Consider the following 18,493-nt stretch of genomic DNA (forward strand, 5'->3'; position numbering starts at 1 on the left):
TTACTAGCAGGCACACCCATCCTCCTTGTGCCTTGACTGTGGGCTAATAACACTTCCTAGCTGCCTCCTTCTCTAGAGAATTGTACTCAACTAAAGCCAATTCACTCATCAAGCCTCCCATCCCTACTTCCCCATGCGGAGGCCGACCTCAGCCAATGACTGACATAGGGTATTAAAGGCTTGCCCCTTTGCCTCAAAGGGGAACTAATTTAATTGTTGCTTATGTTTGAGAAATTTCCCTGTGGAATTTCCCTGTGGAATCCAGCTGAAATTATTCTTTGTTGCAACCACATATTTGGTTAGTTTTTATCCTTACCACTCTCCTGCTTCCTTCATTCCTCTTATCTGAGACACTGTCTTCTAATAAATCAACTGTATTTCTGTCCCTGCCTAAGGAAACCTAAGACAATTGGGGAGTTTTGTGTATTTTGGTACTGATATAAAAGGTATGTTTGTTCTTAGTTCTGTCATATTTTATTTATGCTTTCTTGTTTTGTACTGTTTTGTTTTTGTATATTTCATTACATAGACCACTTCAATGTGTATTGCATTTCTGTTATGGTGGATAGCCATTATAAGTTTTTACACTTAATCCTCCATTTTATTGAATTGAATCTATGAATAGTGTCAAAATCTATTTCCTTTTCCCTACATCAATTTTCTTCTCCCACAGTCTTTCTTGTGAAAGAAAACACACAAAGTTTGTAAAAACACATAAAATTTTCTCATGTGTACATATAAACATATAAATGCATACCTATAAATGTGTGTATAGGTATTTCTTTTATCTGAACTCTCATTTAAAGTTACTTAAAAATAGGCTCAGATAAATATTTGAAGAAAATGTTTGCTACCTTAAATCATGAAAAGAATGATATCAAATATCAGTAATTGTATAAATACACTTTCTCATATAGAATTACCTTTGTTTCATTATTTTGGGGTTGATACTGAATTATAAATATTAATTTGTCTTCCATAATATACTATTTTTTCTCTATAACTTTTAACTTTATGTAATTTTTCTATTTTTGAGTTCTAATCAGTTGACTCTTAATGTGTTTAGTGGTGTCTTCTCTCCTTTGTGTTGTTCCTGATATGTGCCTTCATTTATGTGATTTTATTATTTTCTTCTTCTTTTTTAAGCCCCAAAAGCATGCATTTCATCTCCTCCTGCTACCAAAACATTTCTTCCCTGAATTCTGTTTTCTTTGCTTTGAGTTCTTGTTTTACAATAAAAATTTCATTATTTCAGATTTATTTTTTTCTGCCTTTTTAAAGTGAAACCTTAGGTCACGATTTTAGACCTTAAAAGTACACTCTTAAGGAGAAAAAAATCATGCTATGATTTTTATATTTATTTCCTCATATTTGGGGGATTATTGCATTTTTTTTCTTTTGAGTTATAGCCTCTATCATTTTGACTTCTTTATCTCTACTGCTTCATCACTAACCACACATCACTACCTTTTTTAAATTTTATTTTCCTTTTGTTTTCTTCTTTGTGAATAATGCTTATATATTGTAATAACTTGTAAGCATACTATAGTATACTTAAGGCAGGTTAACTGTTTAGTGTTTTTTTTTTTTTTTTAATCTATTTATTTGAAAGAGAATGAAAACAGGCCAGAAGTGGGGGCTGGGGCACAGAGGGATAAGGAGAGAGAATACTCAAGCAACTCTCTGCTGAGTGCAGAGCCTGACATGGGACTTGATCCCAAGACCCTGAGATCATGATGTGAGCCAAAATAAAGAGTCAGATGCTGAACTGACTGAGCCACCCAGGCACCCCTGTTTAGTGTTTAAACCAAATTGAGTTCATTTTATAAAATTGCAAGCATAAATTGACTCCATGGATTTATAAGTTATTTGAAAAAAAATTACTCTGATATCTGATCTAGAGGCATTCTACAAGTATTAAAAACAGTTTCCAATAATTATTCTTGAGATCTGAGAAAGCTGCATATAATTTACATTATTCTTCTTAGGAATGTTTTTGAAAAGACTTAGTACACTGTAGCTTTCATGTAGCTTTGGGGGTGTTTACAATGCTGTATTATTGCTCAGGAATCAGCTTTGTGATCCCCAAGAACACAGGATATAAATCCTCTTTAAGACAGTGTCCTTGTCTATTAGAACATTTTAAAGATACTGTTTTAAGCTAATTCTATAATTGTTTTAAATGTTACTTATTTGCAAGAGAGAGAGAACACGTGGGAAGAGGGGCAGAGGGACAAAGGGACAAAGTAGACTCCCAGCTGAGAGTGGAGCCTGAGGGAGGCTCAATCCCAGGACCCTGAGATCATGACCTGAGCCAAAGGCAGACACTTAACCAACATCCCTGTAAACTGCCAAATGACAAAACTAAAAAAATTAGTAAAGACCTGATATCCTTTCTTCAAGGGAAAACAATCCATGTATTAGGGAAATGCAGTGCTTCACAAACAGTGGTGGGCTCTTTTAGAGGGAATTTGGGTAAGATAGAGTATTATAGAGGCATGCAGAAACAGGGCATGATTGGCTAGAAGTTCAAGGAATTTTTTTTTTTTTTTTTTTTTTTTTTTTTTTTTTTTAATGAGGCTAGAGGTCCTTTTTTCTAGGGTAAAGTAAGTTAGCTAAAGCTGAGCTGGAGGATTGTTGATTGGTGTTAGGTTTACTTGATGTTCTCCAGAAGAGCAGACTGACTTAGGTTTAGATTTACAATGTAGGCCCAGCCATTGGGGGTGGCCAATCATATTGTCAGTCCTCATATTTGTATTAACATAATCACTGTCTTCAGTAGATGCATAAACTTGTGTCATTTTAGTGACACAAGTGACTAAATTTTTCAGATGAGAAAATTGGGGTTGTGAAACAATCAAACTAGAAGATTACAGAGCCAGATTAAGCAGTTTTAAAAGAACTTTACTCCTAGTTCATCTTCTTTCTGCTAATGCTCAAAATATATCTATATGACTCTACATAACTTTTATAAATTGACTTGCTAAAAACAAGACTGCCCATTTAAAACTCTCCTGTCATAAAATGATTAAGACTCCCTAATTCATAGATTTGCTAAAAGTAGAGTCTAATAAACTTACCTACTACCAAAATTCCTCAGATGTTTCAATTTCGAAAATACTAGTTGCAATGGAAAGTCAACAGTTGTCCTTGACTTCTTTTGCCTTCTGTTTTACCTATAACCTTCTCTTCTCTCAAAGGTCTTTTCCCAATATCAGGCCTTCCAATATTTACCTTCTAACAGCCTTTTTTGGAAATTGGTTGATCTATACTATTCCTGGCAAGGTGCATAGACAATTGATACTTAACTAAATTTTGAGTTGAGGTTACTTAAATTACTTAAACCTGAACTTTTTAATGAGGTGGGTGAAGTGAGGAGACAGAGGTGTCGGTTCTCACTGTTACTTTAACCTAAATAGGTGGGGTGTTTGTTTTTTTCTTTTATCTTTGCCTATTTATCTGGAAAAGAAACCCTAGACTAGTCTTCAGAAGTCTGGAAGATGGTGACAAAATAGCTAAGAAATGGGCAAATGTTTGAATATTTTCAAAAATGTATTTAATCTGTACAGAGTAAATTTTTTTCTTTCTAACATTTAGTAAGCATGCAGGACATGTATTAAAATTATTTATATGAATGTAGTTGAATGATTTTGTCTATAAAATTTTAGAGGGTAAGATATCTTAGGTAAAGGAAAGTACAAGACTTAGAATAATTGATTATGTTCCTGCCTGGCTCCTTACAAGCTCAGTGTGTCCTTGGACAAATTAATTTTCTGTTTGCAGTGTTCTCTTAAGTGCAAAGGGATACTCAAATATAATTACCTAATTTGGTTGTATTAAACAAGGAAAGTGTATGTAGAATATCTAGAAGATTTTTAAATTATAGATATTTTTATTAACAGAGTTCCCTTTTGGATCTCATGTTCTGATATTTAGTTACTCATAGATTAATGGTTTTATGAATTTAAATTACATAATTTATTCTTTTCTATGGACTGATGACAAACCAGTTTCTAATCAAGAACAATAGTTATCAACTTGCCTAAAAGAAGTGGGTATACATATTTGAAAATAGTGTTATGTACCTGTAGCACAATATATATTTCTTCCAATTTTTAAGATGTTATTATTGCTATCATAATTTATTTTCTATTCCTCAAATCTCTATGTAATGCCTTATATCAGAAAAAGTAAAATATTTAAAGAATAAATGTGCTGAGGACAGTCAGATACTTATCAAAGATACAGTAATCAAAGAATCATTATCCTCTTCCAATTTCATACAAACATTTATATTCCATAAAAGAAGCGTTCCTTTGCTTGAGTTGTGCCCAAGATTGCGAATCCGAGAAACCACCAAGGAGCTGACACCATGCAAGTGCAGGAGGGTTTATTAGCAAGCTGGAGCTTGGGTCCAAGTATACCCGACACAGCAGAGCAGGGACTTGGACCCGGAAGTGGGTTACAGCTGGGTTTTTTTATAGGTCTAGGGGATTTTCAGAAGGGATGGAGGAATTTCTCAAGTTCTGTTTACATTTTGATATGGGCCTTAAGGTCATTGAGCTCTGTTCTCATTCTAATATGGGACTTTCTACCATGGGCGTGGGCTCTGTTGTCTTTCTGATATGGGATTTTCTGCCGAGGACATTCTGCAGTTTCTCCCGTAAAGTTCAGCTCTTATTCACAGGGGCCTAAGATGGCTGTAGTTGTGCTAATGCTAAACTTTAGGTGGGATGGCCTTAATTTTTCTTGGCCTCCACACTTGGAGTTTGTTTAGATACAATTAAATATTTTAATAATTATTTAAAATGTTAAAATCCCCTAAAACCTTTGTTTTAAACTATTTTCTTAAGGTCTACTTGTATAAATAGAAACCAATATCTGAAAAAGATACGTTTGAAGTTGGTCATCTTAATCATAGAAAATAAGTAGTTGAATACTATGTTACTTATTTTTATGTTAAATGCTAGGGGAGACACTGAATTTTGTAAATCATATAATTTAAGCAAAGAAATAATAGAATTTATGTTAAAAATGCATTAAAACATGGAATTGTTTATAAATAAAATAATCTGCTAGAAATTGTATATTATAAGATTTAGAAAAAAGAAGCTAAGCAATTAAATGAAGAGGTTGAGGGAGGGAGAGTCCATGTCGGCCTTCAGGTTCTCTGGCCTGAATGTGAGAAATGTTGGTGGAGAGAGAATTTATTTTTTCTTTTAGCTCAAGATATATGATATTGTGATAGAGACATTGTATCCATTGGAGTTATTTCAGGAGACCAGGATGAAGGAAGTTCAGTGAGAATTTTATTTTATTTTTTTTATTTTATTTTTTTTTTCAGTGAGAATTTTAAACTGAGGAATGAGACCTCATAGACGTTTTCAGTTTTAATAATCCCATTTAAATTTTATAATCTCAATAAGGTGAGGATTAAGAAAACTATAAACATGGAAGCTGTAGCTTTAAAATGGTTCCTGTTTCTGAATAATTTTAATCAAAAAGAATTTCTTCTAATGTGATGCACATAGTTCCATAAAAATAATGGAATATCTGTCAAACTGCAAATTTTTTTTCTTGGTTGGAATTTAGTGTAGGGTGCAATGCCCTTTTCATCTTCACCAAGGAAAATATATTAAAAACTTTTTTTAAACTTTGAGCTTGACAAATTTTTTTCAAATTAAGTCTTCCTAGACTATGATAAAAATCAGTATATGCTGGAAAGTAGATTTTGTGAAGTATACAATTTATTTTGTGGTAATATACACTATTTTATAAATCTCAGCCATTTACTTAGGCAATGTTATGAATGCTCTCTAATGTGGGTGTCTGAAGAATGTACTGTGTTAGATGCCAGATAACCTCGTTTTGATTCCATTTAAATTATTCTTGGGATTACCCAAAAATCAGTAGGTGAACAAAGAATTGTAAGGAAAATCTTAGGAATATTTAGCAATAATGACTGTGAGAAATACATATCCTCAAAAATATGAAGAAACCTTGCACTGTTTTGGCAATGTGAGACTAACAGTATAAGATGAAACCTGTGGAATATTTGTATTATGTGCTCTGCACTGCTCCTACTTCTGCATTTTCTAGAAGTACTCTTTAGGCAATCTTACATTAAATGAGTAAATTATATTAATAAATTTGGCCAGTATTGGTATATAATTTTCAATCAAATGTCACTTCCCTTCCCCCACACTTAAGTAACTTTTTAACTCAGTCTTTGTTTATTTTTTATTTTATTTTTTAAAAAGATTTCATTTATTTATTCATGACAGACACACAGAGACAGGCAGAGACATAGGCAAAGGGAGAAGCAGGCTCCCTGTGGGGAGCCTGGTGCAGGACACAATCCCAGGATCCCAGGATCACACCTGAGCCAAAGGCAGATGCTCAACCACTAAGCCACCCAGGTGTCCCTTAGCCTCTGTTTAAATATATACTATAAATATATCTGTACCACATTGAAGACATTTAAAAATAAATTTGGAGGAAAAATTTGTTATTTTAAATAAGATCTTTATTTAAATTCTAGTTAACTGACATATAGTGTAATATTCATTTCAGGAATAGAATTTAGTGATTCATCACTTACAGATAACAGTAGTGCTAATCATAAAAGTGCCTTCCTTAATACCCATCACACATTTAGCCCATTCCCCCACCCACCTCCCTCCATCAACCCTCAATCTGTTCTCCATTAAGTCTCTTTTTCTCCCCTTCCCACATGTTCATGTTTTTTCCCCCTAAATTCCACATATGAGTGAAATAATATGGTATTTGTCTTTCTCTGACTGCTTAGTTCACTTAGCATAAAACAATCTAGTTCTATTCGTGTCACTGCAAATGGCAAGGTTTCTTTCTTTTTGATGGCTAAGTAATATTCCAACTTATATATACACCACCTCCTCTTTATCTATTCATCAGTCAATGGATACTTGGGATCTTTCTATAGTTGGCTATTGTTGATAATGCTACTATAAACATCAGGGTGCATGTACCCCTTTGAATCTGTAGTTTTATATCCTTTGGGTAAATACCTAGTTGTGCAATTACTAAATTGTAGGGTACTTCTATTTTTAACTTTTGAGGAGCCTCCATACCATTTCCAGGATGGCCACACCAGTTTACATTCTCACCAACAGTGTAAGAGGGCTCCTCTTTCTCTGCATCCTCCACATCTCTTGTTTCCTGTGTTGCTGACTTTAGCCATTCTGACAGGTGTGAGGTGGTATATCATTGTGGTTTTGAGTTATATTTCCTTGATGATGGGTGATATAAAAGAATGATTTTGGGAATGCCTGAGTGGCTCAGCGGTTGAGCGCCTGCCTTTTGGCTAAGGGCATGATCCTGGATTCCCAGGTTTAGGTCCTGTGTCAGGCTCCTTGCATGGCGCCTGCTTCTCCCTCTGCCTGTGTCTCTCATGAATAAATAAAATCTTTAAAAAATGATTTTTAATAATCAACAATAAGCAACTGAGAGCAACCATTAAAATCTAAGGCCTCAAAAATGAAGCTACCAACATCAATTAAAAGAAAATCAAGAGCAATTAAATATATGAGAAGACTCTTTAAAATAAAATTCAAACAATAAAAATTTCCAACAAAAATTTAATGTGGTTTTAAAAAACTATTCATCTTGGGCCCAGAATTCTCTCATATAAAGGGAAGGCTATTCAGCAGATGATCCATGTGATAAGGTTCAAAATTTCTGCTGAAATTTGGTTCCTAATACAATAAGGTTCTTAGAAGTTCTTATGAAAATAGAGACAAAGCCATTTTTCACACAAGCCCAAAATCACAGGGACGGCTAGCAGAGAGCAAAATACACACATCTTCTTGCTTACATTTGTCCTATGTATATTTTTAACTTACTCATGCAAAACAGCAACATAGGCTATTTTTGTTTCTATCTATTGCCTATGCTTTTCACAACAATCTGAGAGGTAAGCTCAGCTTATATATATGTACGCATTTTCTTCTTGTTATTTGAAGACAAATGCCACAACTCACACTTGAAATTTGTGAAATAATATTAACCATTTGCCTCTTAATGCAATAAAAGGCCATTTTTGGTATTCAGTGGTTCCATAAAAAAAACTTACAACAACCGTTAAAAATGAGTTTCAAACTTATCATTTTATGAAATTATGCATCCTGCATAGCACAGGTATTTATCCATTTCCTAAAATACCCAAAGTGTATAGAAGGAAATAGGCACTTCAGGGTGAAACAAAATGTATCCAGCATAGTTCTCTACTGTGGACAATAGTAGACAATCGGCTGGGAGCCTCCAGATTTCCCTTGGGGTGGCTATTGCTCTCTCCTTAGAAGGGGGTTTTTGAAGCAGCTCAGGTATCCCACACATTTTGCCAAATAAAGGTTCTTATTCTTCATCACAAACAACATTCAGATACTTAATGTGGATTCTGAGTAACCATAAACTGAGTTTCCTTTATTATTATTTTTTTCCTGACCAGAAGACAAAATCTACAGATTCCATCTCTAGAAGGATTATGAGGTCTTTTTGGTAATTAAGCTCGGTAATTCAATTCCTAAGTATTACTTTTGTCTCTAGGATGTTAACCTTAAGTTATCTCCTTCTAAGTACCTTGGAGTATTGAAGTTCTGTCCTTAGATTCAGTATGAAAAGCAGAGTCCTTTGTGTAGTTTTCTCTAGCAAGTTACAGCACAAATAATATCAGTTTTCAATAAATTGTGTATCATATCAAGTTAGGGAAAATGGGGCCAGGCAGGGCTAGGTAAGGGGGCCACAAAAGCAGGCTCACAAAATCCAAAAAATTCTGAGGTGTAAGAAAACCAGAGATAAGGGAGCAAACCAGACTACCCTGCCCTAGGTGTGGGCGGGAAGGGTGTCTTTCTTATGACAGTCATCTGTGAGCAACAAAGAATAACCAGACCCCAAAGAAGTAAGCCATTTAAGATGTTATCAATAGTCCTTACTCAATGTTGATGTCAATAGATAATGTTAGAAGTATTTAGGATCCCTGTTTGGCTTCCAATAAAAGACCAACCCTACAAGCCCTCAGTGGCAACCCTGTCAGGACCCCTCTCATTTCTGAGAGCTTTCTCTGTATCTTTACTTAGTACACTTCTTTACTCACTCTCCTGTGTCCGCCTGAGATTCATTCTTCGACTCGACTCTGTGAGACAAGAACCAAAGTCTCCCGTACCAATGTTATATTTAACAGATTTTATAAAATTGATAGTTATTTATGAATAAGCTTTTGGTTTGATAAAAGCTAGTAATGGCATGTTAAAAGACAGTTTTCTTGTTAAGAAATATGACTTATGTACAGTATGATTAGATAACATAAAAGTACGAAGTGGGGGAAGTGTTTATAATTTGTAATGAGTGAATCAAAAATATTACATTGTAACTCTAACCCCCCCAAATGGAGCTCTTTATCAAAGGAAGTTCTGGTTTCCCTTTTGACAGGTGAACTACTTGTAAATCATCAGGATATTCCTCACAATTAAAAAAAAAAGAAAAGAAAAGCTGAACACACTATAAATTAACAACATTAGCTCTCCCAGAGAATTGAAGTCAGAGGAAAAACCACTGCCCTAAAGACATGCAAATTCAGGGAATACAGATCAGCTTATCTGAAGTAGAAGCTGCTGGAGCCAGTAATGGGTAGGAACATTAAATGATAATTCAGTGCATTGCCTAGGGCTAAGTGTGGGGTAGCTTAAGAGTTAAAAACTCCCGGGAATAGTCTCATAGTGAGTTTAAACTCTAGGACCCCCACCTGGTAGAGACCAAAAATCAAAAACAAAAACAAAAAAACCCTGTGTTTGGCCAACAAAATGGGAAAAGCAACCATTCTGAAAAAAGTGCAGAGGCTTTCCCATAACAAGAGCCTACCTAGCTTGGTAGAAGACTTCACCAGAATGTTACCGGATTTGGGAGAAGTGCTTCAACTCCCTAATCTGTTTGTCTCCCCTACGAAAAGGGGAGACCTGTGAAGGTCTGAAGACATGAAAAGGACATGTGAAGGTCACAGCCTGGGGAGATAGACTTTGAAAAGTGGATGATGAATTAAGACCTACACAGGTTGTATTTTAAGCACCCTTAAGATACCCAAGGGTAACTATGCAGTAGTGCCTCTAGATGCACAGACAGCTCAGGAGAGCAATCTGGGTGAATATATTCAGTTTGGGAATAATGAGGATAAAAGTAGTATTTGTACCCATGCAAAAAATATGGTCACACATAGCAAGCTAAGAGTGAGAAGCTAAGGCATCCAAGATTGAACCTTAGGTAACACCAGCTCTTAAAGGAATTGTAGAGGAAGAAAGCCAAATGGAGACAAATAGAACATGAAGATATGTCAGATAAGAAACTAGAGAAAATGGCCTTTTGAGAACTAAAGTAAGTATTGGAATATTCACTGCAGATGTGGTGATGGACTAGTGGCACATGAACTGAGGGCAGTGTTAAGAGATTGATATGATGGGCAAAATGTTTTAGATAATGTAGGGAAGGACCAAGACCAAAGAAATATGAAGACATCAAGTGCAAAGAAGAATTGTGGCTAGGGAATATGATATGTGAGTTTGAAGTTTCAGCTCTTATGATATAGAATGTGGTTCTGCCAATGGAGATCTCTAGTAGACCAGAGATAAAAGTGATTGGAATTGAGAGGAGTCAGGAACTATAAGCCAGTAGTGTACCAGTCCTCAGCACTGACAATGACATCATTGAGGAAAAAGGAAGAATGTGATCGTGGGACAACTGATGTAATGACAGATATTTTGATTTGGCAGTGATGAAAAATAGTGATTGCTTAAAAACAGATAATCTTTTTAAAATATATTAGATAAAACAAAAAACAGATCTAAAAATTAAATTTATATCTGATACTCTTGTTATTCTGATACTCTAAAATATTTTTCCTGTGATTCAAGTGATAAATATTTGAACTTCAGGGAAAATAACATGAACCCTGGCATGAAAGTAGAACTTGTTAATTCAAAAGTGATCTATATCTTCAAGAGGGAAACTCTGATTTAGGAAATTTGAAAATATAATTTAAAACAATTATGATTTTCATGATTCTTATTTAATTGGTAATCTACATGGTTTTCATTCAATAGTTCACTTATACTATGAAATGGAGCATATGCACAGCTCATTCTCATTATTCAAAGTAGTTATGTTTTAAAATGTACAAATATTGAATTAGCAAACCATTGTTCCTATGGGAAATAAAAGGTTAGGTTCCTGCAAACTTCTGGTCACAACATTTATCAACTAATCAATACATAAACTTGTTTTATGTGTGTTTCTGTTTAAAGACATTTCCTTTAATGTATATTTTTGATTAAATGACTTTGAACTCATGCACAATAACACTTTCAACTCATATCTTTGTGAAACTTATCTAAAACATATATTTTGTCCTAAGAACATTTTAGCCTTCTTATACATACAAATAAATGCTGCATAGCACTTTACCATTTTACTTAGGACACTTTCAACAGCAGAATTACCAACAAAAGGCACACAAATGTAAAAAACATGGCACAATGCAGACTGTGAGATGAACACTTATGAAATAGGAAGACCATCTTTGTTTGACTCAGCTGGGAACATGCTTTTTGGGCATCCCAAATTTTTTTGCTGCTCTGTGCATCTCCCTGAATATGTGAGAAACTGCCATGAGTATTAAATTTAGTATTAGAAACAAATTTTAGTGAGCAAGCTAAACTACAAATATGAAATCCATGAATAATGAAAAATGACTTTGTGTGGGTGTGTATATGTACATATACATATGTATAATGTTCCATAGGAGTTGTTTACAGCATTCTATTGTTTAGCAAGTCCTTTATTTTTTCTCACCAAAAATATAAACGAATGGCCTTTCAGTCTACTCAAGTCAGCACGTGGGAATAATCCTTGAGTTTATCCACAGCACTGAACATAATTTATCATCAAGTTTTTGTTAGGATACTTTTGGTTGTATGTGACAAAATCAACATGAATTGTTTTAAATATAGAGAGTAACTTTTATAAGCATCTCTAATGCAACTCAAGACAGGAATCAGTGTGGGCTTCTATGTTGAACTGTAATGAAGAACTTAAGTGTCTTCAGGTTCTTTCTCATTTTCGTGTTTCTCTTCTGTCTACATACTTGTCTCTCATTAGCTTCCTCTCCCACAGTGAATTTAACAAAATATAGCCACCCATCTTTGTTGCATGAACAAAATTTCTAGGAGAATCGATACCATTATTCCCTAGAACAATATTCACAGATCCACAGGGTATAAATTTGTTGATTATAAGAAAGGGTCAAACTTCTTTTCTTCTTTTTAAAAATATTTATTTATTTATTTATTTATTTATTTATTTATTTATTTACTTATTTATTTGAGACAGAGAGAGAGAGAGAGAGAACATGAGCAAGAGGGGCAGAGGGAGTGAGAATCTCAAGCAGACTCCTCACTGAACATGGAGCCAGACTTGGGGCTTGATCTCATGACCATGACATTGTGCCTGAGCAGAAACCAAGAGTCTGATGCTTAACCATCTGTGCCACCCAGGCACCCTGGAAAAAAATCAAACTTATAAGTAAACTTTCTGGAACTAAGTGTTTATAATCAAACAGGATAAATGCTTATTTTACGAATTTTGCAAAAATAGTTTTTCTTTGCTTACTACAGCATTGGTCATTTGTACCCAACTATTGTCCCGAAAGAATACTTTATGGGGCAGTCATAGTAGGCAGTATTTAAAATGCTTTAACATATTGAGATACTTCTGCTATATATACCTACCAATCACACTATTACATATCTAGCCATCACATCTTAATTTTTCAAATTGCAAGATAAGTTACTGAAAAATCTGAAATTAAAACAAAAACAACCACAAAATCTTATTGGTTCATGTGATTTTTAACTAAGATTTTACTGATTTAGAATATATATTTTTTCTTTAACATTAGCTGGATAGTAAAAAGTATAATTTTCCAAGGTTTTTACTTCAAGAAAGATCATCATTTTAAAATCACCTTAGACTACAATGTACTTCCATTTGGGGCCAAAAACCTAAAATAGTATACTTTAGGTAAAATCCTAGTAGCATTATTTATTAATATTGTATAAAAATTAGAAAAAAATAGAATTCTTTATTATAGAGCACTTTGCATATGAATACATGAAATTGTGTACTTCTTTTCAGATTTAGTTGTCTCTTGATAAACCATACATGTATATAACTCCGTTTATACTGAGTTATGTATATAACTCACAAATAACTGCATTATTTGTGTCTAATTTTGGTTTTAATGTATACCTATCTCAAGTTAGCTTCTATTTCTCAGGGTTTCCTCTTATAGATTATTCTCCAAACCACAGTATGTGTGCATTAAGGGGAAAAAAAACTAATAAAAGCATTAATATATGGGTATATTTTCTATAAACTTATAAACGAAAAGTGCCACTTAGAAAATTAGTTTAGGAGTAACCATATAAGTGACCACTTATTCTATCCATTAAGATTGATTAATTAGTTTTTATAAAAAGAGGTTCAAATCTAAAGTTTTCCATCTGTTAAACTTGCTGTTCCCCTTTTCCCCCATTTTGAGCTACCCACTATAATTCCTAAAATTTAGTAATTATAATTGAGGTCATAACAACTAGCCTTTCACTATCACCCATAAAAATGAACAAAACTCAGAATTTATACATTTTTTTTGTAATAATTAGAGAGGTCTGAAGTCTTCATACCAACATTTATGCTATAGGATTACTGCTTGGTTTGAAATCAATCACTGAATTCACTCCATTCAAATTTTGATAGTGCTTTAGGAAGGGATTTCTACCAAATGAGAACCTAAGCACTGTTTACAACTATCAGAGATTTTTGTGTTTTTCCAGGAATATTTCTGTAATGAGTTGAAATTCTGCAGCCAAAGACTAGAATTCAAATGCAGGGAAAACCAGATAAGAGAGAGGAAGGGCAAATAAGTCTCCCTGACAAGCACTTAATTAGCATCTTAGTGGGGTAGCTACACTCCAGAGGAGAAGTTGTGCTGATGCATGCTCTATCTTATAAAGGCAAAGAATCTAGGGTTTCTTTCTTCTTTTTTTTTTTCTTTTGTAAGAAGCTCTAGGTTCTTTTTCTGCACTAATAGCTGAATGTACAAATCGTATTTAGATAACATCCTGACAAATGAATCCCCTTTGCTGCTCAAAACCCACTGGAATCATTAGAAATAACTGTCAGGGTAGATACAGAATTAAGTGAAGTGAACCCATTAGGAAGGGTTTTATTGTTACTGAGTGTTAGATCTATATTTTACTTGCCCTTTTACTTGTGCATTATCCTAGATGAATAACAACTTCAGTGAGGAAAACTGAAGCAATCGAAAAGAGATTGACAGTCTCCCCCATAATATCTACCTACATACCTGTATCAGTGTTCCTAAACTTGAACTTCTTTCTTGTTTTTAAGAAAGAATTCGTCCTGCATTTTTTTACTGATGCATTATACCATCAGCATGCAAACATATTGTATCTCTCCCATCCTAAAAGAAAAACAAGAAGATTCCCCAAAACTATCTTTTGTCTTCCTCTATCTCCCAGCTCCTGTACCACCTCTCTCCTAATAACTAGAGTAAAGCTCCTTGGAAAGATTTTTCTTCTTACTGCATCTCCTATTCTCTCTTGAATGCGCTCTATTGATTTTTATTTTATTTTATTTTTTTTTTACCCACTGACACATCAGGACTATTCTTAGTGAGGTAATGATAACCTTTTGTATACCCATCATAGTTCTCAGGTGAGGTTCTGTAAAAAAAGACAGATTAACAACAGAAATATTTCCCAACATATGTATCATGCATGAAACACATAGGAGTACACAGATATGAGTAACTCAAAGAGGTGGTTTAGAATTCAGGCTTACATAGCAGCTTCAACAAAGATAGTAAATTTCTGGAGGAATTACAGGACGAAATAGTTTTAGGCTTCCAAGAGCCCCAAAGTATGGTGAGGTAAATATATGGGAAACTAGTAGATAATGGCTGGTTAGTAAAGTTTGTTATGTAGATTTCTTTTGGTGCAGACTCAAGGCCAATAGGGGTCTAAGGTGGTCTAGAGTGACTGGCTTTTCTTCTTCCTGGTAGAGAAGGAAGGAGGAACATCTCTGAAAATGTATGTTCTGTTTTTAGGCAAACAAGGGGAGGACAGGGAGCTTTTCTTCTGTCTACTTTTCCATTACCTTCAGCTCAAAATAATCCTTATGCCAAATTGGCACATTGTAGGGTGATATATTCTGGTTTCCTTTAACTTCCACATTTCTAAATCCTATAGCATTCTCAATGCTCAACTTTCTTGACCTGTCAGTAGGAACTGACATAATTAGACCTCTGCTTCCATTAACACTTGCTTCACTTGGCTGCCAGTAACCATGTTCACTTGCTTTTGCCTTCTTAGTCCTTTTGCTGTTTTCTCCTTTTCTGTCAAACATCTTAATGTTGGAGCCTCTTTACCCTGTTGTCCTTCATCCTCTTTGTGATTTCATCCAGTTTCATGGCTTAAAATACTATCTATATTCTGATGACTCCAGATTAATATCTCCACCTTCAACCTCTTCCCCTGAATTTCAGGTCATCTGCTTATTTGACATCTCATTTGACTGTTCAATAAGCACCTCAAACTTGCCACATTTCACACTTAGTTCCTAATATTTCCCCTAAAACCTGTTCTTCCTATATTTTGCCCCATCACAATATATGGTAACTCCATACTCGTAGCTGTAAACGCCAACAAGCTTGGTACTCACTTTGAGTCCTCTCTATCCCTTTCACCCCAAATCTGAGGCAAATTCTGTTGACTATACCATCAAATATATCCATAAGTCACCTACTTCTCTCTACTGTTCTTCTCTCTACCACTATCAAAAAAAGGAGAATTCATCTGCCCAGTGAACAGCAAACCAATAAAAGACTGATGCTGAATTTTGATAGCAAAGAAAGAAAGATAGGCTATTTATTAGTGTGGTACCACCCAGGAGAAAGGGGAGTTAATGTTCAAAGTCCTAAACTCCCTGATGGCTTATGAGTGAGAATTTTTAAGGGTAAAAATCAAGAGTAAAGGGTTCAGTGTTGTGGGTTCTTGTGATTGATTAAGGATTGACTAAACTTCAAGATTGATTGTCTTTCTGGCACTGGTCTGTCTGGCTTCAAGATTGTGGTTGGGTAGTCATTCCCTTCTCTGGTTTGCATTTGCAAAATATCCCAGCAATGTGTGTCAGTGATGCTATCTTTGTTAGCAAAAACAGAGACCATATGCCTTGTGACCGTAACAACTGTGCAGGCTATTTGATTTCTTGTTCCCGTGCACTATATTTTCATATCTCAAGCCAAACATCTGGTATTTTTTTCCAATAACTATAGGCTACATGCATCTCTACAGACATAATTCTCTTGGCAGTTTCAATTTAACCGCACATTTCTCACCTGAATTATTCCAAAAACCTCCTAACAACTATTGTCTTTGTTTCTTCTTTTGACTCCAACACACCATAAGCTGAGCAGAGTGATATAGTAGAAGAGGTAAAATGGAAAGGAGGGGAAAGGCAAATGAGGTCTTGTAGGTTACTCTAAAGACTTTGGCATTTACCACAAGTGAAACAATAAGTCATTATTGATTTTTGGTGTTGGATGACATGACTGGACTTCTTCCTTTCCTTTTCTCTCTCTTTCTTACCCTCTCTCTCTCACACACACACACATACACACCTTCCTTCTCTCCTTCTTTCTTTCTTTCCTTCCTTCCTTCCATCTTCCTTCCTTCCTTCCTTCCTCTCTCAATATTCTTTCTGCTCACAGTGCCCTTCACTGAAATATCCACATAGTCAGCTCCCTTGTTTTATTCACATTCTACTTTTGAGTTGCCTGCTCAAGAAAACCTTGACTCATCACACCATCTAAGCTAGTAATATTCCTTAAGCCCATCTTCTATATTCTTTATTCTCCCTCACTGCTCTACTTTTCTCTGCAGCATTTGCCATTATATTTTTGTTTATCTTGTTTTTTTTTTTTTTTTGTCTGACTTTGTCTGACTTCTCCACTAGGATGTAATTGAGGACAGAAATTTCCTATACCACATTGTATAAATAATTTTTTGAATAGTACAGTAATAACTAATTGATTATTACTGCTATTTACAGGCTTTGTGCACATAATGGAGAATGACAGTTGGGTCCATAAGCAATGCAATGTTTATAACTGGGTAAGTTTGCATGCTCACAATATCCAATTAAAACTCCTGGATTCACATAAATAAAAATATTATTATATTCTGGTAGCAATGTTAAGAAATGAAGCAAAAGGTTACAATTGATAATAGCATTGTTACATACACATAGATTAAATTGTCACCAAAATCAACCTGGCTACATTTTCAGAAAATTTTTTTTAAAGATTTTATTTTATTTATTCATAGAGACAGAGAGAGAGAGAGAGAGAGAGAGTGAGGCAGAGACACAGGCAGAGGAGAGGAAGAAGCAGGCACCACCCAGAGAGCCTGACGTGGGACTCGATCCCAGGTCTCCAGGATCATGCCCTGGGCTGCAGGAGGCACTAAACCGCTGCGCCACCGGGGCTGCCCCATTTTCAGAAATTTTGACATGTAAATACATGAACATACTAATGATAAATGTCATGGTAATGATTCAGTTAGCCTGTGTAGGGGAGGAAAAATAAGTTTCCCCTATCCTTCTGGATTGTATGGCTGAGGTATCCCCCCTCCAGCCCATAATAAAAGACAGATTAAAAAGGGAAAAACAAACAAGATTATTAACATATATACCTCATGCACACATGGGAGAAAACCAGGAAAAATGAGTAAACTCTCTGAAGTGGTTCAAACCATCGTTTAAATACAACCTTCAGCTAAAGACAAAAGAAAAAATATTGGAGGAAGAGGCAAGGGGAAGTCATTTAAGGGAAGTTACCAGCAAAAGCAAAAGATAAAGTACAATAGAGGGTAAGGTGATTATGTAGATTTAAGTCAGATGCCTTATTCCTTGATAAAAGTTTCCTATGATTTAGTCATCTTTCTCTTTTTGGTGCAGACAGAGACATCTTACAAATGGAAATTTTTCTTAAATGTAAATTTCCCTTACAAAAGGGTAACTTCTCCCATTTTCAGAGATTTCTTCTGTATCTGCTTTTTTCAAGTAACCAGATCAAAGTAATCCCTATACCAAAGACCCATATTCTGGGGCATATTCTGCCACCCTTCACCTAACTGAGCAAAAAATGAATAAGTTGAACACAATTCAATTCAAATAACTTTATAAAGAATGGTTTAACAGAAAAAAGGAGAGAGAGAAACAAGCCATAAGAGACTCTTAATGACAGAGAACAAATTGGGATTGATGGAGGCTGGCGGGTGAGGGATGGGCTAGATGAGTGATGGGTATAAAGGAGGGCACTTGTTATGATGAG

General features: G+C 34.9%; 1 protein-coding gene across 7 annotated transcripts in view; it reads left to right on the top strand.

Annotated features, from left to right (window-relative positions):
- The window catches only part of LOC144303998 (peptidyl-prolyl cis-trans isomerase NIMA-interacting 4-like), a 139,136-nt gene that overhangs the window by 103,536 nt on the left and 17,107 nt on the right, over positions 1–18,493 (top strand). For all 7 annotated transcript variants that reach the window (XM_077882434.1, XM_077882435.1, XM_077882433.1 and 4 more), the window contains one exon: positions 17,212–17,273. In XM_077882434.1, coding sequence (XP_077738560.1) covers positions 17,226–17,273 — 48 coding nt within the window. In that variant the 5' untranslated portion in view covers positions 17,212–17,225. The remainder of the gene's footprint in view (positions 1–17,211; positions 17,274–18,493) is intronic.

Source organism: Canis aureus, chromosome 33, assembly GCF_053574225.1.
Source record: "Canis aureus isolate CA01 chromosome 33, VMU_Caureus_v.1.0, whole genome shotgun sequence".
In the NCBI taxonomy this organism is placed as follows: Eukaryota; Metazoa; Chordata; class Mammalia; order Carnivora; family Canidae; genus Canis; species Canis aureus.